The sequence below is a fragment of the Trichomycterus rosablanca genome, chromosome 9 (assembly GCF_030014385.1).
Source record: "Trichomycterus rosablanca isolate fTriRos1 chromosome 9, fTriRos1.hap1, whole genome shotgun sequence".
Lineage (NCBI taxonomy): Eukaryota > Metazoa > Chordata > Actinopteri > Siluriformes > Trichomycteridae > Trichomycterus > Trichomycterus rosablanca.
The window spans coordinates 27141532-27167808 of NC_085996.1; the positions used below are offsets into that span (position 1 = coordinate 27141532).

General features: G+C 41.2%; 1 protein-coding gene across 1 annotated transcript in view; it reads right to left on the reverse strand.

Annotated features, from left to right (window-relative positions):
- The window catches only part of tns3.2 (tensin 3, tandem duplicate 2), a 70346-nt gene that overhangs the window by 30899 nt on the left and 13170 nt on the right, over window positions 1-26277 (reverse strand). Inside the window, exons 9-15 of the mRNA XM_063002183.1 lie at window positions 24298-24427; window positions 24009-24086; window positions 23581-23679; window positions 11251-12036; window positions 9299-9411; window positions 8017-8146; window positions 7164-7244 (exon numbers count right to left, since the gene is read on the reverse strand). Of these exons, the coding sequence (XP_062858253.1) occupies window positions 7164-7244; window positions 8017-8146; window positions 9299-9411; window positions 11251-12036; window positions 23581-23679; window positions 24009-24086; window positions 24298-24427 (1417 nt within the window). The remainder of the gene's footprint in view (window positions 1-7163; window positions 7245-8016; window positions 8147-9298; window positions 9412-11250; window positions 12037-23580; window positions 23680-24008; window positions 24087-24297; window positions 24428-26277) is intronic.

The window sequence follows — 26277 nt, forward strand, 5'->3', positions numbered from 1 at the left end:
GGATATTTTTTAAGTTGGTGGACTATTCTCAGTCCAGCAGTGACAGTGAGGTGTTTAAAAACTCCATCAGCATTGCTGTGTCTTATCCACTCATACCAGCACAACACACACTAACACACCACCACCATGTCAGTGTCACTGCAGTGCTGAGAATGATCCACCACTCAAATTATACCTACTCTGTGGTGGTCCTGTGGGGGTCCTGACCATTGAAGAACAGCATGAAAAGGGGGCTAACAAAGCATGCAGAGAAACAGATGGACTACAGTACAGTCAGTAATTGTAGAACTACAAAGTGCTTCTATATGGTAAGTGGAGCTGATAAAATGGACAATGAGTGTAGAAACAAGAAGGTGGTTTTAATGTAATGGCTGATCAGTGTATGTGTGTATTCTGCTATTGCTATACAGTCTGATGGCAGTTGGCACAAAATATGCTCTGTAAGTGTAATGTTTGTCAGAAGTTAGAATTTAGCTGAAATGTGATAAAAGAGCAAAAAAAAGCACAAAATGAGATGGAAATTGTACAGAAAAGAAGAGAAAGGATCTACTCTAGCAGGAGGTGGTAGTTTCCTACCTTGTTTGCTGTCTAAGAAGACAATACAAGCCTCCCAGAGATGGCTAAAGCAAATAGCTCCTTGGCTAGCATACACACACACTGACTTCCACTCGTCCCTACAAACTGTAAAATGTATGCATTCAAACAAAAGTATGTTCAGACATACCTAAAGAAGCAGTCATGATGGGGAAGCTTCCTGCACAGGAAAGCCAACTGGTGCCGGTGCTATCTGCAATGTCTCTCAGCAATCTTTCACTGAAAGTTTCTTTAAAGTCCATTTTGTTCCTCACTGTGGTCAGCTTCCTGGCACTAACACCAGCAACACGCTTCACAATTGGTGTCTGTACTCTCTGCTGTCCCCCTGTCTCTCTGTCTCAGACCCTCTCTTTATTCGCCCATGCCCAGACTGAATGAAGTCATTGAGTTGGCTGAGATCAGCTAGACTCCAGATGGAAAACTACTCCATCCTTTCTTCCTCAAGTAATGTGCCATTGAGTGACTGCCTCCAGCACAGAGACACAGTGAGAGAGGGCGGGGGCTAGGGAGGGAGCAGGAGGGGGAGGTCTGAAAGGAATGAGGGAGGACGACTGCCCCCTGCCTGGTGTGAGCCCGATGGACACTTGAGGCTCATTAACATATGACTTCATAAAGACTCCGGCCTTTCACTGATCACCCCGCATTATAAACACAGATCCCCACAGTCTGTCGTCTACGAGCGAAAGGGCAGAACCTTTGGAGGTCAAAGGTGAGGACGTCTTTCCAAGACATCCATATGCTCTCTCTTTTTTCTCTGTTGGCATGTTTAACTTTATAAACATCTGCTCTTTGTGCTTTGTACACACACACACACACAACTGAAGTCAAAAGTTTGTGTACACTTGTAGGGGATTGGAACACACAAATCTTTGTATGAATTTCTTCTTTTATGAGGTTTTTTAAAGCCATAGATGCAGTGGTAGCCTAGTGGGTAGAGCTTTGGGCTATCAACTGAAGGGTTGAGAGTTCGAATCCCAGCTCCGCCATGCAGCCACTGTTGGGCTCTTGAGCAAGGCCCTTAACCCTCTCTGCTCCAGGGGCGCTGTACGATGGCTGACCCTGCGCTCTGAGCCCATAGATGAGCGATTATCTTTGACTTTACATCTACAAGGTGGACCAACTAGGTAGGAGTGTCTAATAGAGTGGACAGTGAGTGGACACAGTATTTAAACTCCAGCAGCGCTGCTGTGTCTGATCCACTCATACAAGCACAACACACACTAACACACCACCACCATGTCATTGTTACTGCAGTGCTGAGAATGAACCACCACCTAAATAATACCTGCTCTGTAGTGGTCCTGTGGGGGTCCTGACCACTGAAGAACAGGGTGAGAGCAGGCTAAAAGAGTATGTAGAGATATAGATGGACTACAGTCAGTAATTGTAGAGCTACAAAGTGCTTCTATATGGTAAGTGGAGCTGATAAAATGGACAGTAAGTGTAGAAACAAGGAGGTGGTTTTAATGTTATGGCTGTTCAGTGTATGGCAAATAAAGGCATTCTATTCCCATGCTATTATCTCATTGCCCTGATTTGTTTGTGCCACAATTTGTAAAAAAAAATCACACAGTTCTCTGATCTATCTTTCTTAGCTATGTCCGTTTAATTCATATTGCAACAGGTGGACTGAATTCCAGTATTTCTGGAGTTCTAGACACATCTCAAAGACAAGCAAAGCAAACAGAATGCACATGGCTACTAGGTTTCTAATCACTGGTGCTGCAACAGTGAGTCTGGCATGAGTAGTAAAGGGAAACATAGGGCATACTGTGCCTCTAAATGTGGAGTAAGGCATTCTGCAAGAATTTACAGCTGGCTGGTGTAAATAAGCACATTTGTGGAGGAGAAGGGTGCTACTCTGCTGCTCTCCATGGCCATCATGGGGGTGGTGCAAGCAGCAGAGCAATTGTACTAGGGAACTGGAAATTACTTAATTAAGGGGGGGGGGGGGGTTATGGATCATTTAACTAATTAATTTTAATAACCTCTTTATCCTAGAGTGAAGCAGCACCCATAAATGCTAAGTGTTAGAATAGAAATGCAGCCCAAACAAGGCACCAATTCATCCCAAATTGCATTAAAAATTCAATCTCAAAATGTTCATGGCAAAAACTAGTGACAATGAATAGAGGTGATTAACATTTTATACACATTTAAAATACTATATAAAACTATTAAAACTATATTTTTGTCAGTTTAATCGTTGATTAAGGAAAATAATTTCCTATGTAACAGATGGACATAAAGAAACAACAACAAAAGCTGTGGTCATAAATATCGCTCTGTCAGTGTAGTGTGTAGTAGGGCAGTGTTCAAGTCCCACCTCTACCAGGTTGCAACTGTTGGGCCTTTGAGCAAGGCCCTTAACCCTCAATTGCTTAGATCATAACAGTACTGTAAGTCGCTTTGGATAAAAGCATCTGCTAAATGCCGAAAATGTAAGTGTCCTCCTTCAGAGCAGTTTGTTAGGCCTAAATACTTTGAAGTGCTCTCAGAAACTGACCATTTATATTACGTATATTTGTTATATTCTAGATATAAGCAGATGGACATAATAATATGACAACAGTCTAAGTAAATATATTTTTTTATTCATTCGTTTTAGTTTCTTACAGTCTATTTTTGAAGTATTATATAATCTCAAGCATTTCGGTGCATATTTAGATTCTTTTATCAGAGGTGCCTTGGGTGATCAAAAGATTCTATTACTCTTTAACAAAAAAAATCGAATAAAATCTGTATTTTGTTACGCTGGAGTAACAAGTCACATGTCACATATCCACTAGCGGATAAAAACACTGAGAAGCTTTACTGTAAGAACTCAAACAGTACAACACTAAGAGCAGTGTAGTCAAAAACAACAAACAAATGAACCAAAAAAGTATATACAAAAACCAGCAAAAGAGGAATCCACAAACAGTCTAAAATCCAACAAACCGGAAGAGCAAATATATCAAACAAAAGTACCAAAAGGGAAATCCTGGAGCCTATCTCAGGTTTTCAATAGGCGCAAGGCACACAGTAACACCCTGGACGGGGCGCCAGTCTATCGCAGGGCAGACACACATTCACACCCATTCACCTATAGGGCAATTTAGTGTTTCCAATTAACCTAACTGCATGTTTTTGGACTGTAGGAGGAAACCGGAGCTCCTGGAGGAAACCCACGCAGACACAGGGAGAACATGCAAACTCCACACAGAAAGAACCCGGACCGCCCCGTCTGGGGATCGAACCCAAGACCTTCTCATTGTTGTGCGATAATGCTACCCACTTAGCCACCAGCAAATCATTGTTCAAAGTTACATAACGTAAAACATCACTGCTAGCTTTTTAAGCCACAGCTGTGATAAAGGACTTCTATTTCTGTAGTCATAAAGCTACACTTTTTTTTTATTTATGACCTTGCAGAGATGTGCAAGTCCCAAATTCTGGCTACGGCACAGGATGTGTATTTCCTGGCTCAAAGGGCCACTTCCTGTAGCACACGTAGCCATTTGTAGGATCTCCAAGAGCTAAACAAAAGAGCTAAACATGTTTTATTGAAGTAGGTGATTTTGGTGTGAGATGCAATTGAATACAATGCAGTCATAAAGGGTGTTTGTGTATTACATTGTACTTTATACACACACACACACACACACACACAAACTGGGCTGTAATGGGCACAGTGCCATCTACATTTGCGACATGTGGCAGATGCTTTTATCCAAAGCGACTTACAATTATGACTGAATACAATGCAAGCATAGTGGCAGCCTGGTGATGGTGGTTCTTTAACTGACAACCTTCTGATTACTGGTCCAGCATCTTAATCACTGAGCCACCACTGCCCTGGTAACAGTCTGGGATGCTGATCCAGTGCCAGCGACCCAGACTGTTACCACAGGTCAACTTAAACCAAACAGTGCCAAAGGAAATAGACCAGCTGCAAACACAAACATGCTGTACACAATCAGTTTACACAGTTGTTAAAATAGAGCAGAGTCCATTCGTTTGCAGAAGCACAGACACAATGCTTTACCTCAACAGGGACATGTATACTAAATGGCCAAAAGTCTGTGGACATCTAACCATGAGCACTGAAATATACTGGCTCGCCCCCTTTGCAACTGTAATAGCCTTGACTGTTCTATGAATACTTTTCACAATTTTTTGAAGTGTCTGTAAGAATCAGGAGGACTAAAAGTGTTTAAATCCATTCCAAAGGTGATCGGTTGGGCTAAGGTCAAGGCTCTGTGCAGGATGCAGGAGTTCCTGTGCTGGAGCCTATCCCAGTATTTCAATAGGCTCAAGGCACACAGTAACACCAGGACGGGGCGCCAGTCCATCGCAGGGCAGACACACATACACACCCATTCATCTATAGGGCAATTCAGTGTCTCAAATTAACCTGACTGCATGTTTTTGGACTGTGGGAAAAGGCACAGAAAGGACCTGGACCGCCCCGCCTGGGGATCGAACCCAGGACCTCTTTGCTGTGAGGCGACAGTGCTACCCACCGAGCCGCCCGTGCAGAAATCAATGGTGGTGAATTGTCAATTGTAAGTCTGACCTTCTCAATCAACATATCTGCCCTTCTGGATGCTCTACTCCTACAGATATGTCAAAATCTTGTGGAAAGCCAAAATAACTAAACTCTACTGTATTACTTAATAATAAAAAAGGCAGTTGTAGCCTAGAGGTTAAGGAATCGGACTAGTAATCAGAAGGTTGCTGGTTCGAGCCCCACCACTGCCAGGTTGCTCCTGTTGAGCCCTTGAGCAAGGCCCTTGTCCCTCAATTGGTGTACACTGTGACAGTACTGTAAATTACTTTGAATAAAGGCGTCTGCTAAATGCCAAAAATGTACAGTGTATCACAAAAGTGAGTACACCCCTCACATTTCTGCAAATATTTTATTATATCTTTTCATGGGACAACACTATAGACATGAAACTTGGATATAACTTAGAGTAGTCAGTGTACAACTTGTATAGCAGTGTAGATTTACTGTCTTCTGAAAATAACTCAACACACAGCCATTAATGTCTAAATAGCTGGCAACATAAGTGAGTACACCCCACAGTGAACATGTCCAAATTGTGCCCAAATGTGTCGTTGTCCCTCCCTGGTGTCATGTGTCAAGGTCCCAGGTGTAAATGGGGAGCAGGGCTGTTAAATTTGGTGTTTTGGGTACAATTCTCTCATACTGGCCACTGGATATTCAACATTGCACCTCATGGCAAAGAACTCTCTGAGGATGTGAGAAATAGAATTGTTGCTCTCCACAAAGATGGCCTGGGCTATAAGAAGATTGCTAACACCCTGAAACTGAGCTACAGCATGGTGGCCAAGGTCATACAGCGGTTTTACAGGACAGGTTCCACTCGGAACAGGCTTCGCCAGGGTCGACCAAAGAAGTTGAGTCCACGTGTTCGGCGTCATATCCAGAGGTTGGCTTTAAAAAATAGACACATGAGTGATGCCAGCATTGCTGCAGAGGTTGAAGACGTGGGAGGTCAGCCTGTCAGTGCTCAGACCATACGCCGCACACTGCATCAACTCGGTCTGCATGGTCGTCATCCCAGAAGGAAGCTGACGCACAAGAAAGCCCGCAAACAGTTTGCTGAAGACAAGCAGTCCAAGAACATGGATTACTGGAATGCCCTGTGGTCTGACGAGACCAAGATAAACTTGTTTGGCTCAGATGGTGTCCAGCATGTGTGGCGGCGCCCTGGTGAGAAGTACCAAGACAACTGTATCTTGCCTACAGTCAAGCATGGTGATGGTAGCATCATGGTCTTGGGCTGCATGAGTGTTGCTGGCACTGGGGAGCTGCGGTTCAATGAGGGAAACATGAATTCCAACATGTACTGTGACATTCTGAAACAGAGCATGATCCCCTCCCTTCGAAAACTGGGCCTCATGGCAGTTTTCCAACAGGAAAATTACCCCAAACACAACCTCCAAGATGACAACTGCCTTGCTGAGGAAGCTGAAGGTAAAGGTGATGGACTAAACCCAATTGAGCACCTGTGGCGCATCCTCAAGTGGAAGGTGGAGGAGTTCAAGGTGTCTAACATCCACCAGCTCCGTGATGTCATCATGGAGGAGTGGAAGAGGATTCCAGTAGCAACCTGTGCAGCTCTGGTGAATTCCATGCCCAGGAGGGTTAAGGCAGTGCTGGATAATAATGGTGGTCACACAAAATATTGACACTTTGGGCACAATTTGGACATGTTCACTGTGGGGTGTACTCACTTATGTTGCCAGCCATTTAGACATTAATGGCTGTGTGTTGAGTTATTTTCAGAAGACAGTAAATCTACACTGCTATACAAGCTGTACACTGACTACTCCAAGTTATATCCAAGTGTCATGTATATAGTGTTGTCCCATGAAAAGATATAATGAAATATTTGCAGAAATGTGAGGGGTGTACTCACTTTTGTGATACACTGTAAATCACTGAAAGCCCAAGATTTCCATGACAGTTATACAGTATATCAGACAGGTGTGTGTAAACTTTGGACTTAAACAGTGCTTGCTTGCTGTATAAAAGGAAACAGGTGAGTTTAGTTTACCTTGCTGTGTCCTTGAGAGCAGATGTTGTGGGCTGGACTGAGGACTGAGACTTTCAAGGGAAAATTCATATCCACACTTCACTGCACAGAATCAAAATTCAGACAATAAAGAACCTGTTGTTTTAATAGAAATAGGAAGCAAAGTTTGTAGTTACTCACTACATTTATTATTATTAGTGTTTAATGTTTATGGTCCTGTGAACAGTACATTTATGAGCAGAACATGAATGATTCACCTGAACTTTAAAGTAACAATGAGCATTTTTTAAATGAAGTTATTGTGCCACCAATTTGAGGAAGGTTCTTACAATTTCAGTATTGACCAAGCCCATGTGTCCAAAGCAAGGCTGGAAAGACATGGAGTCTATGAGTGGTGTAAAAGAACTCCAGTTGCCCCCATAGAGCCCTGACATCAACCGCATTGAACACATTAGTGGTGAATTGAAGTGTCAGTTGTAAGTTTAACCTTCTGTGTCAACATCTCTGCCCTTATGGGTGCTCTTTTGAATGAATGGGCACAAATTCCCACAGATATAAGTCTAAATTTGTTTTTTTAAACATATCTTTGGTTATGCTAATAAATGCATATTTAAAGCATCTGGTTGACACAGTGGTAAATTACTCTAAACCACCACTGCTGGGATATAGGGTTACAGGGTCTACATACAGACATGACTGGCTATGTCTGAAATTATATTAAATAAAATTAATGCATAGTTAATAGTTTTGGTTAATATTTATAAGTACAAGGTCAAAAGCTAATTCATACCACCACTAGGCAAAAGGCAGAAAACACCCTGGACAGGGTGCCAGTCCATCACAGGGCAGACACATATGCACAGCACAGACTTACCGTAAGGTGTTGGAGGTGTCAGCGGAAATGCAGGTGTTGATGGTGGCTGAAGATCCACACATAAAGGTCTGTCTGTTTTAGGAATAAATTCCTCATAGTCTGTGGTGTCTCTGCCATACAGATCTTCACACTGATACACAACCACACACACAAAGCAAACCATTTAGGTAAGATTAGTCATAGTTCATGACACATACATACAGTTAACTTACAGTTAAAAGGGTCATGTTAGGTCTTATGATTGCAGTAATTTCAGCAACTGTTCTTTTCCTGTGATTGAATAATTGATGTGCATATTTGTTTGCCCTATATATTTAAGTTATTTTATATAGGTTTATTGAGCGTTTTCAGAAAATATGACTGCTGGGTATACATACCAGTTAAACTGGTGCCTTATTGACAGCAGACAAAATAATAAAGAAGGATTGTTTGACACCACTTTAAACCATCTATCTATTTCCTCGGCTGCTCCCGTTAGGGGTCGCCGGCGGATCGTGATCATTATTGATTTGGCACAGTTTTTACGCCGGATGCCCTTCCTGACACAACCCTCCCCATTTATCCGGGCTTGTGACCGGCACTACAATACACTGGTTTATGCATCCTAGCTGCTAGGTACCTATAGGACAATTCAGTGTCTTCAATTAGCCTGACAGCATGTTTTTGGACTGTGGGAGGAAACCCACGCAGACATGGGGAGAACATGCAAACTCTGCACAAAAAGGACCCGGACCGCCCCACCTGGGGATCAAACCCAGGACCTTCTTGCTGTGAGGCGACAGTGCTACCCACTTAGCCACCATGCTGCCCATCACTTCAAACCATTATTTTGGTAAATGTAGGCAACTTTTTGTGGGTCAATTTAGGTCAAGAATGAACCCCATTGAGAATATGTGGCATGTATATGTGACATCTGCTTGAAAACTAACACATTTCATTAAACTGTGTTGATTCTTTTAAGTAGAATGGTTAAAGACCTAACCTAAGTTTTCCTAGATGATAAGTGATAAGTGCCAAGTTTAGAGAAAAAGAGCTATGAGTAATATTACCAAATATTAGGTTTCATGATTTGGGTAAATAAACTTTTTCTGATTAGTGTTCTACTAATTAATTCACACAAAAAGAGCAGTTGCAAATATCATGACTATCTACAAACTACCATGATATGCACGTTCTTTACAAGTGTAATCTTTTGACCTCAGCTGTACTGTGGTTTTAAAATGACTAAAGAGGGCAGTGTGTGAGTGCAATGCATTGTCAGTCTGTGTGTAATCATGCACACCTGGTATAGTGCTGTGTTGGTACCGAGTTTAGGCAGAGGTTGTAACAAATCCCCATCAGAGCTGTTAAATGAAGGCTGGATAGCGACATCATTAACCACTCCATGCCTCCAGCCTAAGAGAAGGTACGGAAGAACATGTACTAACCCTTTTAAATGTAATGTAAAAAAGCACACACGCATCCCTTGAGGAAACCAGCTTTTACTGGAATGTATTTGCAAAGAGGACGAGAGGAGGAAACTGTGAGGGCGAGAGGAGCAGTTTTTGGTTGTGTCTGAGAGACTGAGAGGGAGCTTATAATCCGGATTAAACGACATCTGAATTCCACCTTTTTGGACACTCAAAGAAGCTTTAAGGGAAAGAAGATTTTCATGTCATGATAATGTGAAAACAGCGGTGCATCAGTGGCTATGTACTGAACCAAAAACATTTTTTGAAACCTGTCAACACTTCCATACATCTTGATCCAAAACTGTAATACGTTCTTATTGAGTAGGTTTTCTAAAAAAGAAATAAATAATTAGAATAATAATAAAAAGACATACCGGAATACAATACAAACTATATTTGGTTTTATGTCTGCTAGTCTTTTTACCTCAAGCAGACACTACGTCAGCCTTCTGGTTGAATCATTGACAATTTAACAGAACTGATAAAATTTTAACCATTTAACCAAATCTTTTCTTGGCATGGTGTTCACGTTTTCAAGAGTTAAGGGCAGTTAAGGACAAGGAGCAATAAATTAGTTTAAGCAGGAGCAAAACAGCTCCAGACACAATAATGCCACCACCATGCTTTTTTTACAGTAGGTACAGTTGTTAAGTTTAAATGATTAATCCCTACATACTTTTTTTGTTTTATCAGGAGTATCTAAGCCCACAGTGTATATATTTCAGTTGATTGTGATACATGTGATAGATGATATTTGAAAGACACTGATACATACTGTAGTTTGGAGGTATGTTATGTAGCATTGTCACCTTTGCTGAATATAATATAATATAATATATATATATATATATATATACAGTATATATACTGTATATATACCCATGTTTGATCTTAACTAAAGTAATAAACAGTGGTCATACACTTGGAAGAATGGTTAATTTTATTGTAAGAACTCGTGTTATCCATGTGCAGTGAAAAAAAACATTCAACAAACATGGAACAATCATCATCAGCTTAAATAATCAAAAAATAATGATAAAATTAGTCTATCTTGTCAGATCACATACTGTATGCTATATTCACATGCTATTTATCACACCTAAATTATAATTAATTAATATTATTATATTATTACATTATTTTCAATTTTTTTTTTATTATGTTCAGGATAGGTCAGGCAGGAATACATTCTAAACCAGACACCGGATCATCACAGGGTATCACTTACTTACTCACTTATTCACAATCACACATAGAGAGGTTTTACAGTAGTCACTCATTGGTAGGTGTAAGGTGTAAGCAAACCAGAATACCCATACAAAATCACACAAGAGACTGGGAGAACCATGCAGGCAATAACTAGAGATGAGTGGCACCAAGAGTGGGTGCCAAAAGTTTAAGACCACTAGTGAAAATGCTTTTATTTTGCATTTTTTATTAATTGAATACAATGTTATTTATTTAAAAATCACATAATCAGCAACACAATTGATTGGAAAGTTGAATCTTTTAACATTAATCATTAAGTTTATCTATTTTAGTTTATTTATTATTTTTTGGACACTTACTGTGTTTCAAAATCCCAAGACTGGTTTAACATACAGTATATGACACTACTCGTGTTTGAAGTGTAATTGGTTTATTTAATGCTAAAATGAATAATTCCATAAAACCTGAAATAAGATTTTAAAATAATGAAATTGGTAAAAAAATTTCACTTTCAATTTCATGTGTTTCACTCATTTAATCACACAGAGTTGCAGTTATTTCAGACTTTTCCTACCTGATTGGTTAGATTTTGCAGCTGAATTTCCAAATCCATTGGTGTTCGGAGGCCCCGTGTCAGTCATGTGACCCCTAGCCCTAGTGGGTACAGGTTCAAACTCTGGATCCAGGTCTAAGATAATCTGGTTCAGCTGTTCAATCGATTGGTCGATATCCAAAGCAAGGGAGGCAAATTCATCATCCTGGTCAGTCTCTGATCCCACCCCTGTAGAGCCAGCAATTGGCAATGTGAGGTTTCTTTTTCCATTTCGAATCCCTGACTCCACCCTTTGCTTTAGTCTATCTGGTGAATGATACTGGTAGGAATAAGTAGGTGCTTTATGTTGCTGTGTCACCCATTTGTGTGTTTGAAAACCACTGGACATCAGTTTGTGTGGAAGAATCCGCGTAGAGTCTGGATTTACCCCGTCTGTAGTATCATCAGACTTAGTAGGGAAATGACAGCTTTCCAAAAGAGCTAAAGATCCAGAAAGTCCGTTGCTCGTTTCTTTGCAGATTGATACTACAGATCCATGGTTCTGATCTTCCTCATCGTCCAGAATATCAGTTTCTCGCTGTGCATCTGTGGCATTACCATTAATATGAAACATGTGGTCTACATCCAAAAGCTTAAGAGGATCAGAAGTTATGGCGTGCAGAGGCGGCTTTACTTCATCCATGCTTTTCACAGTGGGCTTCTGAACTTGGCCCTGGAATCCAATGACTGCTGGTCCAGTCCACTGAGAGTTACTTGATAGTCCAGAGTCGCTGCTCAAGGAGGAGGCCGCACATTCACTCAGCTGAGCTGGAAAAGAAATGCACAAATTAGTGACTTACAAATACAAAGTAATTGTTAGTTTTTTACAAAGTAGTCCATTTGGCATTTTTCCTAAAAGCTGATGTTAGAAATTAGCTTTATTTGAGTTGTCAGTGGTTTAAAACAGATAATCACAGTTGGGGCCACCAAGTAGAGCTGGTGTTAGACAAATGTAAATGTTTTTGACACTTAAACACTGAAAGTAACACAGATATAACATAAAAACACTGAACTACAATTGCAAACAGTCAAAAATCTATAAAATGGATTGTACTAAGACAACAAGCAAGGAATTGATCAGCAGTAATAACTAAAAAAAGTATAGTATTCCTGTGTCGTTCTTTTAATACATTAAGTCACACACTTTTTTTTTAACGATAAGTATTTTAGACTCGTTCGGAAAAGCTGATTCTCACAATTTCTCAGAACCTCGAGCTGTAACACAAGTTTAAAAGTGAAACAGTGAGGAAAATCCAGCTAAACACATACAGTGTATCACAAAAGTGAGTACACCCCTCACATTTCTGCAAATATTTCATTATATCTTTTCATGGGACAACACTATAGAAATGAAACTTGGCTATAACTTAGAGTAGTCAGTGTACAGCTTGTATAGCAGTGTAGATTTACTGTCTTCTGAAAATAACTCAACACACAGCCATTAATGTCTAAATAGCTGGCAACATAAGTGAGTACACCCCACAGTGAACATGTCCAAATTGTGCCCAAATGTGTCGTTGTCCCTCCCTGGTGTCATGTGTCAAGGTCCCAGGTGTAAATGGGGAGCAGGGCTGTTAAATTTGGTGTTTTGGGTACAATTCTCTCATACTGGCCACTGGATATTCAACATGGCACCTCATGGCAAAGAACTCTCTGAGGATTTGAGAAATAGAATTGTTGCTCTCCACAAAGATGGCCTGGGCTATAAGAAGATTGCTAACACCCTGAAACTGAGCTACAGGTTGGCTTTAAAAAATAGACACATGAGTGCTGCCAGCATTGCTGCAGAGGTTGAAGACGTGGGAGGTCAGCCTGTCAGTGCTCAGACCATACGCCGCACACTGCATCAACTCGGTCTGCATGGTCGTCATCCCAGAAGGAAGCTGACGCACAAGAAAGCCAGCAAACAGTTTGCTGAAAACAAGCAGTCCAAGAACATGGATTACGGGAATGCCCTGTGGTCTGACGAGACCAAGATAAACTTGTTTGCCTCAGATGGTGTCCAGCATGTGTGGCGGCGCCCTGGTGAGAAGTACCAAGACAACTGTATCTTGCCTACAGTCAAGCATGGTGGTGGTAGCATCATGGTCTTGGGCTGCATGAGTGTTGCTGGCACTGGGGAGCTGCAGTTCATTGAGGGAAACATGAATTCCAACATGTACTGTGACATTCTGAAACAGAGCATAATCCCCTCCCTTCGAAAACTGGGCCTCATGGCAGTTTTCCAACAGGATAACGACCCCAAACACAACCTCCAAGATGACAACTGCCTTGCTGAGGAAGCTGAAGGTAAAGGTGATGGACTAAACCCAATTGAGCACCTGTGGCGCATCCTCAAGTGGAAGGTGGAGGAGTTCAAGGTGTCTAACATCCACCAGCTGCGTGATGTCATCATGGAGGAGTGGAAGAGGATTCCAGTAGCAACCTGTGCAGCTCTGGTGAATTCCATGCCCAGGAGGGTTAAGGCAGTGCTGGATAATAATGGTGGTCACACAAAATATTGACACTTTGGGCACAATTTGGACATGTTCACTGTGGGGTGTACTCACTTATGTTGCCAGCCATTTAGACATTAATGGCTGTGTGTTGAGTTATTATCAGAAGACAGTAAATCTACACTGCTATACAAGTTGTACACTGACTACTCTAAGTTATATCCAAGTTTTATTTCTATAGTGTTGTCCCATGAAAAGATATAATAAAATATTTGCAGAAATGTGAGGGGTGTACTCACTTTTGTGATACACTGTACATGTGGAAGCTTTCAGGGTAAATTTGATGTTATTTCACACAAATGCAGATTCGTCTCATAATCGCACTTTGATGACGTTTTATCGCACCGCTCAAGCCGAGTGCTGAACAAAGCGGCAGTCGCACACATCGAGATAAGGGTACAAATTTCTCGACAAAGGGCATCGAGTATAGGTGACGTCGAGTTACAAGGTAGCACTGTATTTTTTTAAGGTGTAAGTTATAGTTTTTGTTAGCTGTAGCTTTAGTAAACATTGTATACACACACCTGGCATCTAGCATTTGGCATACCTATTTCCATCTATTTATATTGCTAATAACTGTGTGTGTATACTGTGCTGAAGCCTCTGTGTCCGCTAACACACCCTTCCATCCTTGTCAGTATACTGTGTCAGTACTGCCGATCAAGACACACAATGTCAACACTTCAACAAAGAGCTGTTAATACCATCATGACACAGACACACACAGACACAAACACACAAACGTTATGCTTTGTCTAGTTTCCCTTTTGTGTGACCATTTCATGTCAATGTAAAACCAGCAGATCATTCATGCAGCAGCAGCTGAACACTGAGCAGACCTAATAACGCGTGTCATCTCTCCCCCCACTAAGTGTTGTCTGGTAGCTCACCCACAATGCTCATGAAACCATCTGCAGCGCCACACATGCAGGTCGCCCAAACATCCACACAGTCACCTAGCTCTTTATCATAGGTTATCATGGGCTCGCATCACCTTTTCCTATCACACAAGTCTAGACTTTAAAAAAAAACATCCCAACATCTGCATTCCTAATCCCAGTGGGGGTACTACCTACACTCTTTCAAACTGCATTCCAAACTCAGCAGTTAATCAATGGCTTCCATATGCTGGGATATACCACACATTCCAGTGACTTCTGGCTCTGAAACAAGTCTGTAAGGTAATTTATATGTTAAATATTTACTGTAATTATGATTAAGGCTTTTATTCTTTTTAATAGATGTTTATGCAGTGGATATTTTCAAGGTGTCCAGGGTGTTTTCTACCTTTCGTCCAGTGAATTAGACCTACTGTGACCCTTAATAGGTTGAAGTAGTGGTAAAACAGACAAAGAATAAATGCATTAAAATTTTTCACTAAGAAGAATAAATAAAACTGATGTCAGGCCCCATATCACGTAGGCTAATGTTACTTTCCACTATCAACACTCATCATTTGTTTCCATTGCCAAGTGACCAGTACTGTTCCTAACAACCTGTGCTATTTTTGGTTACCCTTCTTGACCAGGGACCACGCATACTGAAGAGTGTTGATTGGTTAAACATTATCGCCACAGCAGTGAAACAATACAACCTCCATATGGAAACCCAACTGCAGCAAATTTGATTGAAGCATTGACATAAACATGAACAGGACAATAAAAGCTAACAACTACAACAAAACTACTACTGTTTATGCATTTTTCTCTCATTTTCTCCCAATTTAGTGTAGTCAGTTTGTCTTCCGCTGCTGGGGGATCCCTGATTGCAGTCGAGGTGGGTTTATTGCTGGTCGCGCCTCCTCCGACCTGCGCGCAGCCCTTAATGGAACCCTTTTTCACCCATGCACTCTGCACAGGCGCCTCTCTATCTGCCAATCAGGGTCCTTACACAGCGTTTGAAGACCCCACCCACATAGTCCAGTCATCCCTCCCTATTAGAACCATGTCTGCTGCAGGCCCCGCCAATTATGCCCGCTAGATGGCGCCCAGCAGACCGGTGGCAACGCCGAGTTTCGAACCGAGGAGTGTGACATATGATGATTTTCTATGTTTTTTTTTTTTATTCGGCAAATAAATAGATTGTGCATTAAGATATGCAGAAAGTGTTCATTCAATTTATTCATTGTCTGTTTTACCACTGCTTTATCCTGATCAGGGTCACAGTGGGTCTAATTCATTGGACGAAAAGCAGGAAACATCCCGGATAGGACACCAGTCCATCACAGGGCCAACACACATGCACATTTACACACTGATATTTAGGGAAATTTTAGTAGCTGCAATTAACCTGACTACATGTCTTTGGAAACTGGAGCACCTGAAGGAAACTCACACGGACACAAGGAGAACATGCAAACTCCACACACAAAAGATCTATGCTACACCAGCCTGGGAATCGAACCCAGGCTTTTCCTGTTGTGAGGCAACAACGCTACCCACTGCACCTCCATGCCGCCCAGCAGAAAATTAGGTATATATAACCTATATTTACTTTATACATTTATAAATATGAATTTTAACCAAAGCTGTCTAGAAGTTTGCATATGACTATTTACATTGATCAGCCATAACATTAAAATCACCTCCTTGTTTCTACACTCACTGTCCATTTTATCAGCTCCACTTACCATATAGAAGCACTTTGCTGAGTGGACAGTGAGTGGACACAGTATTTAAAAACTCCAGTAGCACTGCTGTGTCTGATCCAATCATAGCAGCACAACACACACTAACACACCACCACCTTGTTATTGTCACTGCAGTGCTGAGAATCATCCACCACCCAAATAGTACCTGCTCTGTAGTGGTTCTTCATGGGAGAGTCCTGACCATTGAAGAACAGCATGAAAGGGGACTAACAAAGCATGCACAGAAACAGATGGACTACAGTCAGTAATTGTAATACTACAAAGTGCTTATTTATGGTAAGTGGAGCTGATAAAATGGACAGTGAGTGTAGAAACAAGGAGGTGATTTTAATGTTATGGCTGATAAGTGTACATGCTCACAGATAAATCAAAGCAAAATGAAGAATAAAACCAACAATGCACACACCTGACTAATGCAGTGAACTATAGCTAAAAAGTCTCAACAGATGGAACTCCAGATATCTGGCATGCATGAGAAAAAGCCACAGCTGGCTGATCACACACTCACACACACACACACACACACACACACACACACACACACACACACAGTCTTCAAAACGTCATGCAATGCACTTTATTATAAAAATGGAAAAAATAACATGAAGTTAAACTTAAAACAGAACCAGATAGATCCCATTTACCCGACGTCATTTTTTTTCATGCATTTGCATCTGATCAACATCTGATTGTGAGCTGATCCTCCATTTCAAATGAAGTAATTTAAAATATAAGTGACATGGCTATGCAAAATTCATGTTTTAATAGGGCAGCTTTAAAAGAACATAAAACAAACATGATTTCTTTCAGTTATTCAATGCGCTGTTTAGAGCAGGGCATTAAAAAGGAGCTTAACCTTAAAGTCAGTGAAAAACAACTACAAACACAGCTGGAGATGTGAGTTCTATTAGTTTCATTACAAGTTATTAGTACGTTTTAGCTGTTAAGAGCTGTGATCATGTGTATATGCTGGATTTCAAAGAAACATCTGGCAAATAACAGAATAAAACTGGTAATTAGAAAGGCTGTTGAAGGCATTTGGTAATTAATAAATCCTTAATGCAATGGACAGACCAGCTGTTAGGTGTTACTGGATCATTCCAAATGAAACGTATTAGCTGTTTAAACTTTGTTTTAATGGTATGCATACTTTTTCTTTTATTTATATGGGTCTATAATGGAAAACATGTTGCTGAATGATGTAAATGTAATACTGGTTCAATCTTTGTAGTATCTATCAGCCTTACATCAACTTGAATAAAAAAAAAAAACATAATAAATAAAAAAAAAAGGATTCTAATCATTGCAGAAATCATTGAAATCCTAAGACTAGCAATTACAAGTCTCCTACAAGTGTCTGTAAACTTCTAGAATGAGCATACAGCTGCTGACTGGTTCAAAAGAAAGAGAAAACCAGAGAAATATAGGAAGGAAGGAAGAGAGAGAGATAAAGTTCTAACCGTGAGACTGTGCTGGTGACTCCACTGTTTTGGTCCATTAGTTCTGACTTTATGTCTCTTCTTGCTTTTCTTTCCTTCCTCAGTCACAGTGCACAGACGCCCCAGGCTGAGCAGCTTGCATTCTTTACTGAGGTGATAACAGCACCCCTGTGTCGCCTTTTCTTCCCTCCACTCGATTTAACTCACGCTTTACTATTTCTTCCCCTCTCCTTCCATCCTGCTATGATTTCAAGTCCTGCTTTTCTCTCTCTTTCTCAATCTGTGTCACATTTGTTCTCTCACACTCTTTCTTAAGCTCTCTCTGTCACTCTCCCACGCACTCTCTTACTCTCACACACTCATTCCTCTCTCTCTCCTTTTCTCAGACACACACGAACACACTCTCTTGTCGTCTTTTTGTTCTACTTTCTCAGCCTTACACTCTCCAAGTCTCTTTCTTTTTCTCCACAGGTAACCCCGTGTGGCCTCTTTCTCTGATGTGCGGGTGGATTCTAGCTAGGGAAACATTATTGCTTTCAGACTCACCATCAGTCCGCACGTGTTCTATCCCCACACACACATTCATGACCTTGAGCAGTCCAAATATGGAGCGGGGAATGTAAACACAAGGGTGGAGCTACGTGTGGGTGGAGGAGAAGGCTGTAAAATAGGCAAGGTACTCATAAAGAAGGTACACAGCGAAAGAGCAAAGTACAGTGCTGGCAGAGAAAGTTGGATTAAGGAAAAGTACAGTGCAAAAGGAGAAAGTACGACTGAAGAAAGTTTTAAGGAAAATCTGCCTCTGTTTTATTACAGACAGTTTGGATTTGAAGTTGGTTCATGTTGTAAAACTGTACTATACTCATTAAAGTAGCACCAGTCAATATACACTGATCAGCTATAACATTAAAACCACCTCCTTGTTTCTACCCTCACTGTCCATTTTATCAGCTTCACTTACCATATAGAAACACTTTGTAGTTCTACGATTACTGACTGTAGTCCATCTGTTTCTCTGCATGCTTTGTTAGCACGCTTTCATGCTGTTCTTCAATGGTCAGGACCCCCACAGAACCACCATAGAGCAGGTATTATTTAGGTGGTGGATGATTGTCAGCACTGCAGTGACACTGACATGGTGGTGGTGTGTTAGTGTGTGTTGTGCTGGTATGAGTGAATAAGACACAGGAGCGCTGCTGGAGTTTTTAAATACCATGTCCACTCACTGTTCACTCTATTAGACACTCCTACCTAGTTGGTCCACCTTGTAGTTGTAAAGTCAGAGATGATCGCTCATCTATTGCTGCTGTTTGAGTTGGTCATCTTCTAGACCTTCATCAGTGGTCACACAACGCTGCCCACTGGGCGCTGTTGGCTGGATATTTTTGGTTAGTGGATTATTCTCAGTCCAGCAGTGACAGTGAGGTGTTTAAAAACTCCATCAGCGCTGCTGTGTCTGATCCACTCATACCAGCACAACACACAATAACACACCACTAACATGTCAGTGTCACTGCAGTTCTGAGAATGATCCACCACCCAAATAATACCTGCTCTGTAGTGGTCCTGGGAGTCCTGACCATTGGACTGTGGGAGGAAACCGGAGCTCCCGGAAGAAACCCACACAGACACGGGGAGAACGTGCAAACTCCACACAGAAAGGACCCGGACCACCCCACCTGGGGATTAAACCCGGACCTTCTTGCTGTAAGGCGACAGTGCTACCCACTAAGCGACTGTGCCACCCTAGTCCTCTGACTTAACCTTTATTAAAACGTGAAGAAGCATTAGAAGAAAGTCTACAAGACCAGTTTACCTATCTTAACCAGGGGTGCATATACTTATTATAACCTTTAATTGAACAAATAAATGAGTCATACAGCAAGAATGTGTTGTGCACACTTTATATTCTGCATACTATAAATTTGCCTCTTAGGAATCAAAGCATTCACATGGTCTCACAATCAGACCTCTGTAATTACACGCCCATTTAAAACTGCCTTACACAACCAGATGTGCATCAACCCTAAATCACTGTCCTCTGACAAATACACACACACTGATGTTTGGGTTTGTTTTCCAAAGAGTGGCAGAGAAAAATACGCAGGCTTTAAATATCCGGCCTGGCATTTCCTCTGTCTGGAGTCCAGAAAACCTCTGAAAGAACATTTCCCTCCCAACCACTCACTAAGTCATATACAGACAGCAGGAGGTCTCTGGGTCTGTAGAAGCACAAAGTTTCAGTGCCACTTAACACTTAAGTAGTCTGTAGTGCTCTTAGGCTTTTTCTAACTTTGACAAGGGACCTTTCGGACCTTTGTGTTTTCAGAGCAACATTAGCCTCTAAAAGCAAAATAATTATTCCACACATTATTCCAGAGGGATAGACCAGTGTGAAACATACTCGTTTTTGTAAGCCTGTGTTCTCTCTCCTAAATAGTTCATTTACATCAGTGTGGGTGAGGTTCACTGTAATCACAGCACTTTAATTCAGTCAGTGGATGAAACTATGGGAACGTAATGGCAATGCAGGAGTAGAGTAGCCAAAAAGTCTGGTTTTGATGAGCACAGGTCAAAAGCACTCATATTCATACTGCCTAGGAGAACCAAGGTGAAATGTTCTTAGATTTTTTGCCTGTTTGTAGGTAGATTGTGCAAAATTTCTTCTGCTTCCCAAAACCAGATGTAAACAACATGTAGCCATTAGTGATTTGTGCACAAGATCACTTATTCGCACAAATAATATTGACTATTAAAAATATATGTAATTTACATTATCCAAAGCGACTTACAATACTGTGGCAGTATATTATCTAAGCAATTTGGGGTTAAGGGCCTTGCTTAAGGGCCAAACAGTGGCAACCTGGCAGTGGTGGGATTTGAACCAGTGACCTTTTGATTACTAGTCCAGTACCTTAACCACTACATTTACATTTTCAGCATTTAGCAGACGCTTTTATCCAAAGCGACTTACACAATGAGTTGAACACGATGAGCAATTGCGGGTTAAAGGCCTTGCTCAGGGACCCAACAGTGGCAACTTGGTGGTGGTGGGGCTTGAACCGGCAACCTTCTGTTTACTAGTCCAGTACCTTAACCACTGAGCTATCACTGGCCTACACAACCACTAGGCTACAACTGCCCTCTTCTTCTTCTTCCTCGGCCTTTGTTCTGTTCGTTTGCGTGGTCGGCTCTCGGCGGATCATGATCCGCATTGATTTGGCACAATTTTTACACCGAATGAACCTTCCTGACACAACCCTCACTATTTTATCCGGGCTTGGGACCGGCACTACAACGCACTGGTTTGTGCATCTAGTGGCTAGGTATCTATAGGACAATTCAGTGTTTCCAATTAGCCCGGTGGCATGTTTTTTAACTGTGGGAGGAAACAGAGCACCCGGAGGAAACCCACACGGACACGGGGAGAACATGCAAACTCTGCACAGAAAGGACCCGGACCGCCCCACCTAGGGATCAAACCCAGGATAGGCTACAACTGCCCTTAATGTATGGAATAACACAAGACCAATAACCATTGACAAATTTTGCATTGCTTGTCTATGGGCTGCATTTGCAGAACATATGCACGTCATATCTGGCAACCAGCACCAAAAAATTTAAGAAAATAAAAAAGAAGCTAAGAAATACCACTGAGATCATTTTTCAACTTGCTTCTCAGGTAGAACACAATTAGTAGGTGGTACTAGAAGCAGTTTGTGTGATGAGCTACATCTTTAGTTAATTGAATGCTAAAGCCAGGCTAGTATACCCAGCCATCAGTTGGTTTTTGTAGAGAATGGAGGTCATACATCAACACAAACACTAATAACAATAGTGATCATCTTTTCATCAGTTCACAAGTTCAAGGCAAACACAGTCATGGGCAATTTTGTATCTCCAATTTACCTTACTTGAATGTTTTTGGACTGTGGGAGGAAATCGGAGCTTTCAGAGGAAACCCACGCAGACATGGGGAGAACATGCAAACTCCACACCGAAACCCCAGACTACCCCACCTGGGGATCGAACCCAGACCTTCTTGCTGATAGTCGACAGTGCTACCCACTAAGCGACTGTGCCAACAATAGTGATCATCTTGTTAAGCTTAATTAAGTTCAGACATATTAACTGAGAGAATATGTCTGAGTATAAAGTTAAGTCCCTATTTGCTGCTGCAGATTCTCTTTTTTTAATTTAATTATAGTTTACAGCAATTGAGAACAAAAGACAGTCTGTAGAGCTTTTGTACTCTTAAGATCCTTAAAGCCAGAAATTTGAACATTCCAATGCCATAATAGAGGAGAGTTTCCAACTGCAAATCAAGATAAGACCTTTTCAAGCATTTTATACTGTATTTAACCCTCTACTGCACGGTGTTGCCATATGGCAACATACCATTTCTTTGCAACTTTCAGATATTTAAAAATAAACATAAACCTTGATTTGCCCTTACATGGAAGGTGGGGCATTGTTTTAACCAGTTATGTACTTGCATGGCATCATTTAACATTTACACACCCCAAATTCTAACTCTTTCCCACACTTCTTTTTTTTTATATATATATATAATTGTCTCCCCTAATCTAGTCGTGTCCAATTACCCTCAATGGGTCCTCTATACTGAAACTTCACCGCTGACTGAGGACGCCTCTCAACTGACATACGCCCCCTCCGGCACGTACAGTCAGTACAGACTGCATTTTTCCCCTGCACGAGTCGAGTTCATACACCGACGGGTACTGTGTACGGAGGGCCACACCCCCATCAGCATTATTCCTCAGCCCTGTGCAGGCGCCATCAGTCAGCCAGCAGGGGCCGCAGTTGCACCAGTTATGAGGACCTATGATCTGACTTTTTACCCCTAACCCTGAACAACAGCCAATCGTCGTTCATGCTGCCGCCCAGCCCAGTCGGAAGGCAGAGCTGAGATTTGATACGATGTATTCGAAACCCCAACTCTGGTGCGCTACCGTACTTTACCTCTGTGCCATCTGAGCGGCTGTCTTTCTTTTTTTGACACACCTTCTTTGGTTCAACAGGTTTCTTACCATTTTTGTTCTTGATGGCTGTAGATTAAGGCTGGGAGGGTTTGGTGAGCTTCTTGACAGTTCTGATATTGCCTTTTCTTTGCATTTTCTAGCTCACTGCATAATGAATCCAATTCAGCTTGTTTATCTTTTCTGAGCATCTTCTGCACCTTCAAAACTTTTGTGTTGTGTCATTGGAAATTCAGTTCTTGCTTTTTCGCAGTTCTGTTTTCTTAGCAGCTATCAGCATGACATCCTTTATCCTTAACCTCTCTAGCTTTTTAAGTCTGTTGGCAGTCTCCATTCAATATTGCTGCGTGAGGCAACCTTGCTGCGAACCCATGAACCTGAAAGTGATACCACCAGGAGCTGCAATCCTGGTAGGGTCACCCATGACAGTAAGGTCAAAGAGGAGGTTCCACAGAGTGATCGCAACCCCACCCATGGGGAAATGGAACTGTGTAAAATGTTGCGTTTCTGAGTTTTTCATAACAAGGCACATGCTGGGTCAACCTAGCACAATGTTGAGTCAGCTGCAGGGCTGACAAGAGACTCGGATGCTTAGGCAGTATATTTGATCCCACAGGGCACAAATAAGCAGTCCAAAAATCAGTAAATAGTAAAAAAAAAAAAAATCTTGCACTATTCATGGGTAAAATACGTGATATTTGTTTTGTTTTTGTAGCTACTGTACCCACCTTCTGCTGTGATGTTCTCGTAAGAGTCCCATTGAACTAGAGGATCCAGAGTGTTGTAGTCAACACTGACTGCAGAGCTGTTCTTCCACCCAGCACCACCTTTATACAGAGACACTAAAATCATCAGTGTGTCCCTTAAAGAACAGGTTTAGGTCATACACAAAGTCATTCTAATATTGTTTTTTTTTATATTCACTGCAGGTGTTTGGGTGGTGCAGTGGTCTATTACACTAATACACATAATATGTCTCGTTTATAACCTATTGAATTTTAGAAAGGAGAATTCTTATTTTTTCTTATTATTATTATCATCAAGTGTCCTGAATCTATCACCTAAGCCCTACAAAATCTAGGGAATATCCTACAATTTGTATGGTAAGTATCTTTATTTATTATCTATTTAAAACACAGAGATTAGACAAATATACCTTGAGGATAACCTGGAATGCTTGTCATGCTGTCTGAGAACACAACCCCTACCACTCCTTCTTCTGGAAACCTTGGATCTGAATAAAATAAAAGAGTTTTAAATAATCATACATGACATATTCTGTTATAATGTATTAGCTGCATGATGATGACAAGCTGTAAGCCTTTTCTGTGGGTCTTTTTTTTGTTTTTTGGAAAAGCTCTTGGAAACAATTTCTGCACCCAAATCACTTATTCAATTATTCAACCATTCACAAATCTTTGGTATCCACTTTTTAGTGTGTGTACCTTTGTTTGCAAGATCAAGGTCCTTTTTGTGAAGGACTAAAGAGTGTCCATGTAGAGTTCCTGTGTGAAACTGAGTCCGAAACACCACCTCTCTGGTCCCTTCTGCAGCAATCTTATAATAACATACAATCTGAAAAGAGATAAATTAATACTAATTAAAACCCCATTTCATTTATTAATACAGTGCAAAATATTACCATTAATCATTATCAACAAAATAAAAGACTAAAAAAATTTATTAATATACCAGGTCAACAAAATAAAGCTATTATAGCATACTATACTTTTCTATGCTATGCTATACTATACTACTATGCTATACTATACTATACTATTATACTACACTATACTAATATAATATACTATACTACTATGCTATACTATACTATACTATAATATTATACTACACTATACTAATATAATACAGTGGGGCCAAAAAGTATTTAGTCAGCCACTGATTGTGCAAGTTCTCCTACTTAGAAAGATGAGAGAGGTCTGTAATTTTCATCATAGCTACACTTCAACTATGAGAGACAAAATGAGAAAAAAAAATGCAGGAAATCACATTGTAGGATTTTTAAAGAATTTATTTGTAAATTATGGTGGAAAATAAGTATTTGGTCAATAACAAAAGTTCAACTCAATACTTTGTAACATAACCTTTGTTGGCAATGACAGAGGTCAAACGTTTCCTGTAAGTCTTCACCAGGTTTGCACACACTGTAGCTGGTATTTTGGCCCATTCCTCCATGCAGATCTCCTCTAGAGCAGTGATGTTTTGGGGCTGTCGCTGGGCAACACGGACTCCACAAATTTTCTATGGGGTTGAGGTCTGGAGACTGGCTAGGCCACTCCAGGACCTTGAAATGCTTTTTACGGAGCCACTCCTTCGTTGCCCGAGCGGTGTGTTTGGGATCATTGTCATGCTGGAAGACCCAGCCACGTTCCATCTTCAATGCTCTCACTGATGGAAGGAGGTTTTGGCTTAAAATCTCACGATACATGGCCCCGTTCATTCTTCCCTTAACACGGACCAGTCGTCCTGTCCCCTTTGCAGAAAAACAGCCCCAAAGCATGATGTTTCCACCCCCATGCTTCACAGTAGGTATGGTGTTCTTGGGTTCTTCTTCTTCCTCCAAACACGACGAGTTGAGTTTTTACCAAAAAGTTCCATTTTGGTTTCATCTGACCACATGATATTCTCCCAATCCTCTTCTGGATCATCCATATGCTCTCTGGCAAACTTCAGACGGGCCTGGACATGTACTGGCTTAAGCAGGGGGACACGCCTGGCACTGCAGGATTTGAGTCCCTCTCGGCGTAGTGTGTTACTGATGGTAGCCTTTGTTACTTTGGTCCCAGCTCTCTGCAGGTCATTCATCAGGTCCCTCCGTGTAGTTCTGGGATTTTTGCTCACCGTTCTCATGATCATTTTGACCCCACGGGATGAGATCTTGACCCCAAGGGAGATTATCAATGGTCATGTATGTCTTCCATTTTCTTACAATTGCTCCCACAGTTGATTTATTCACATCAACCTGCTTGCCTATTGTAGATTCATTCTTCCCAGCCTGGTGCAGGTCTACAATTTTCTTCCTGGTGTCCTTCGACAGCTCTTTGGTCTTGGCCATGGTTGAGTTTGGAGTCTGACTGTTTGAGGCTGTGGACAGGTGTCTTTTATACAGATAACAAGGTCAAACAGGTGCCATTAATACAGGTAACGAGTGGAGGACAGAAGAGCTTCTTAAAGAAGAAGTTACAGGTCTGTGAGAGCCAGAAATCTTGCTTGTTTGTTATTGACCAAATACTTATTTTCCACCATAATTTACAAATAAATTCTTTAAAAATCCTACAATGTGGTTTCCTGGATTTTTTTTTCTCATTTTGTCTCTCATAGTTGAAGTGTACCTATGATGAAAATTACAGACCTCTCTCATCTTTCTAAGTAGGAGAACTTGCACAATCAGTGGCTGACTAAAT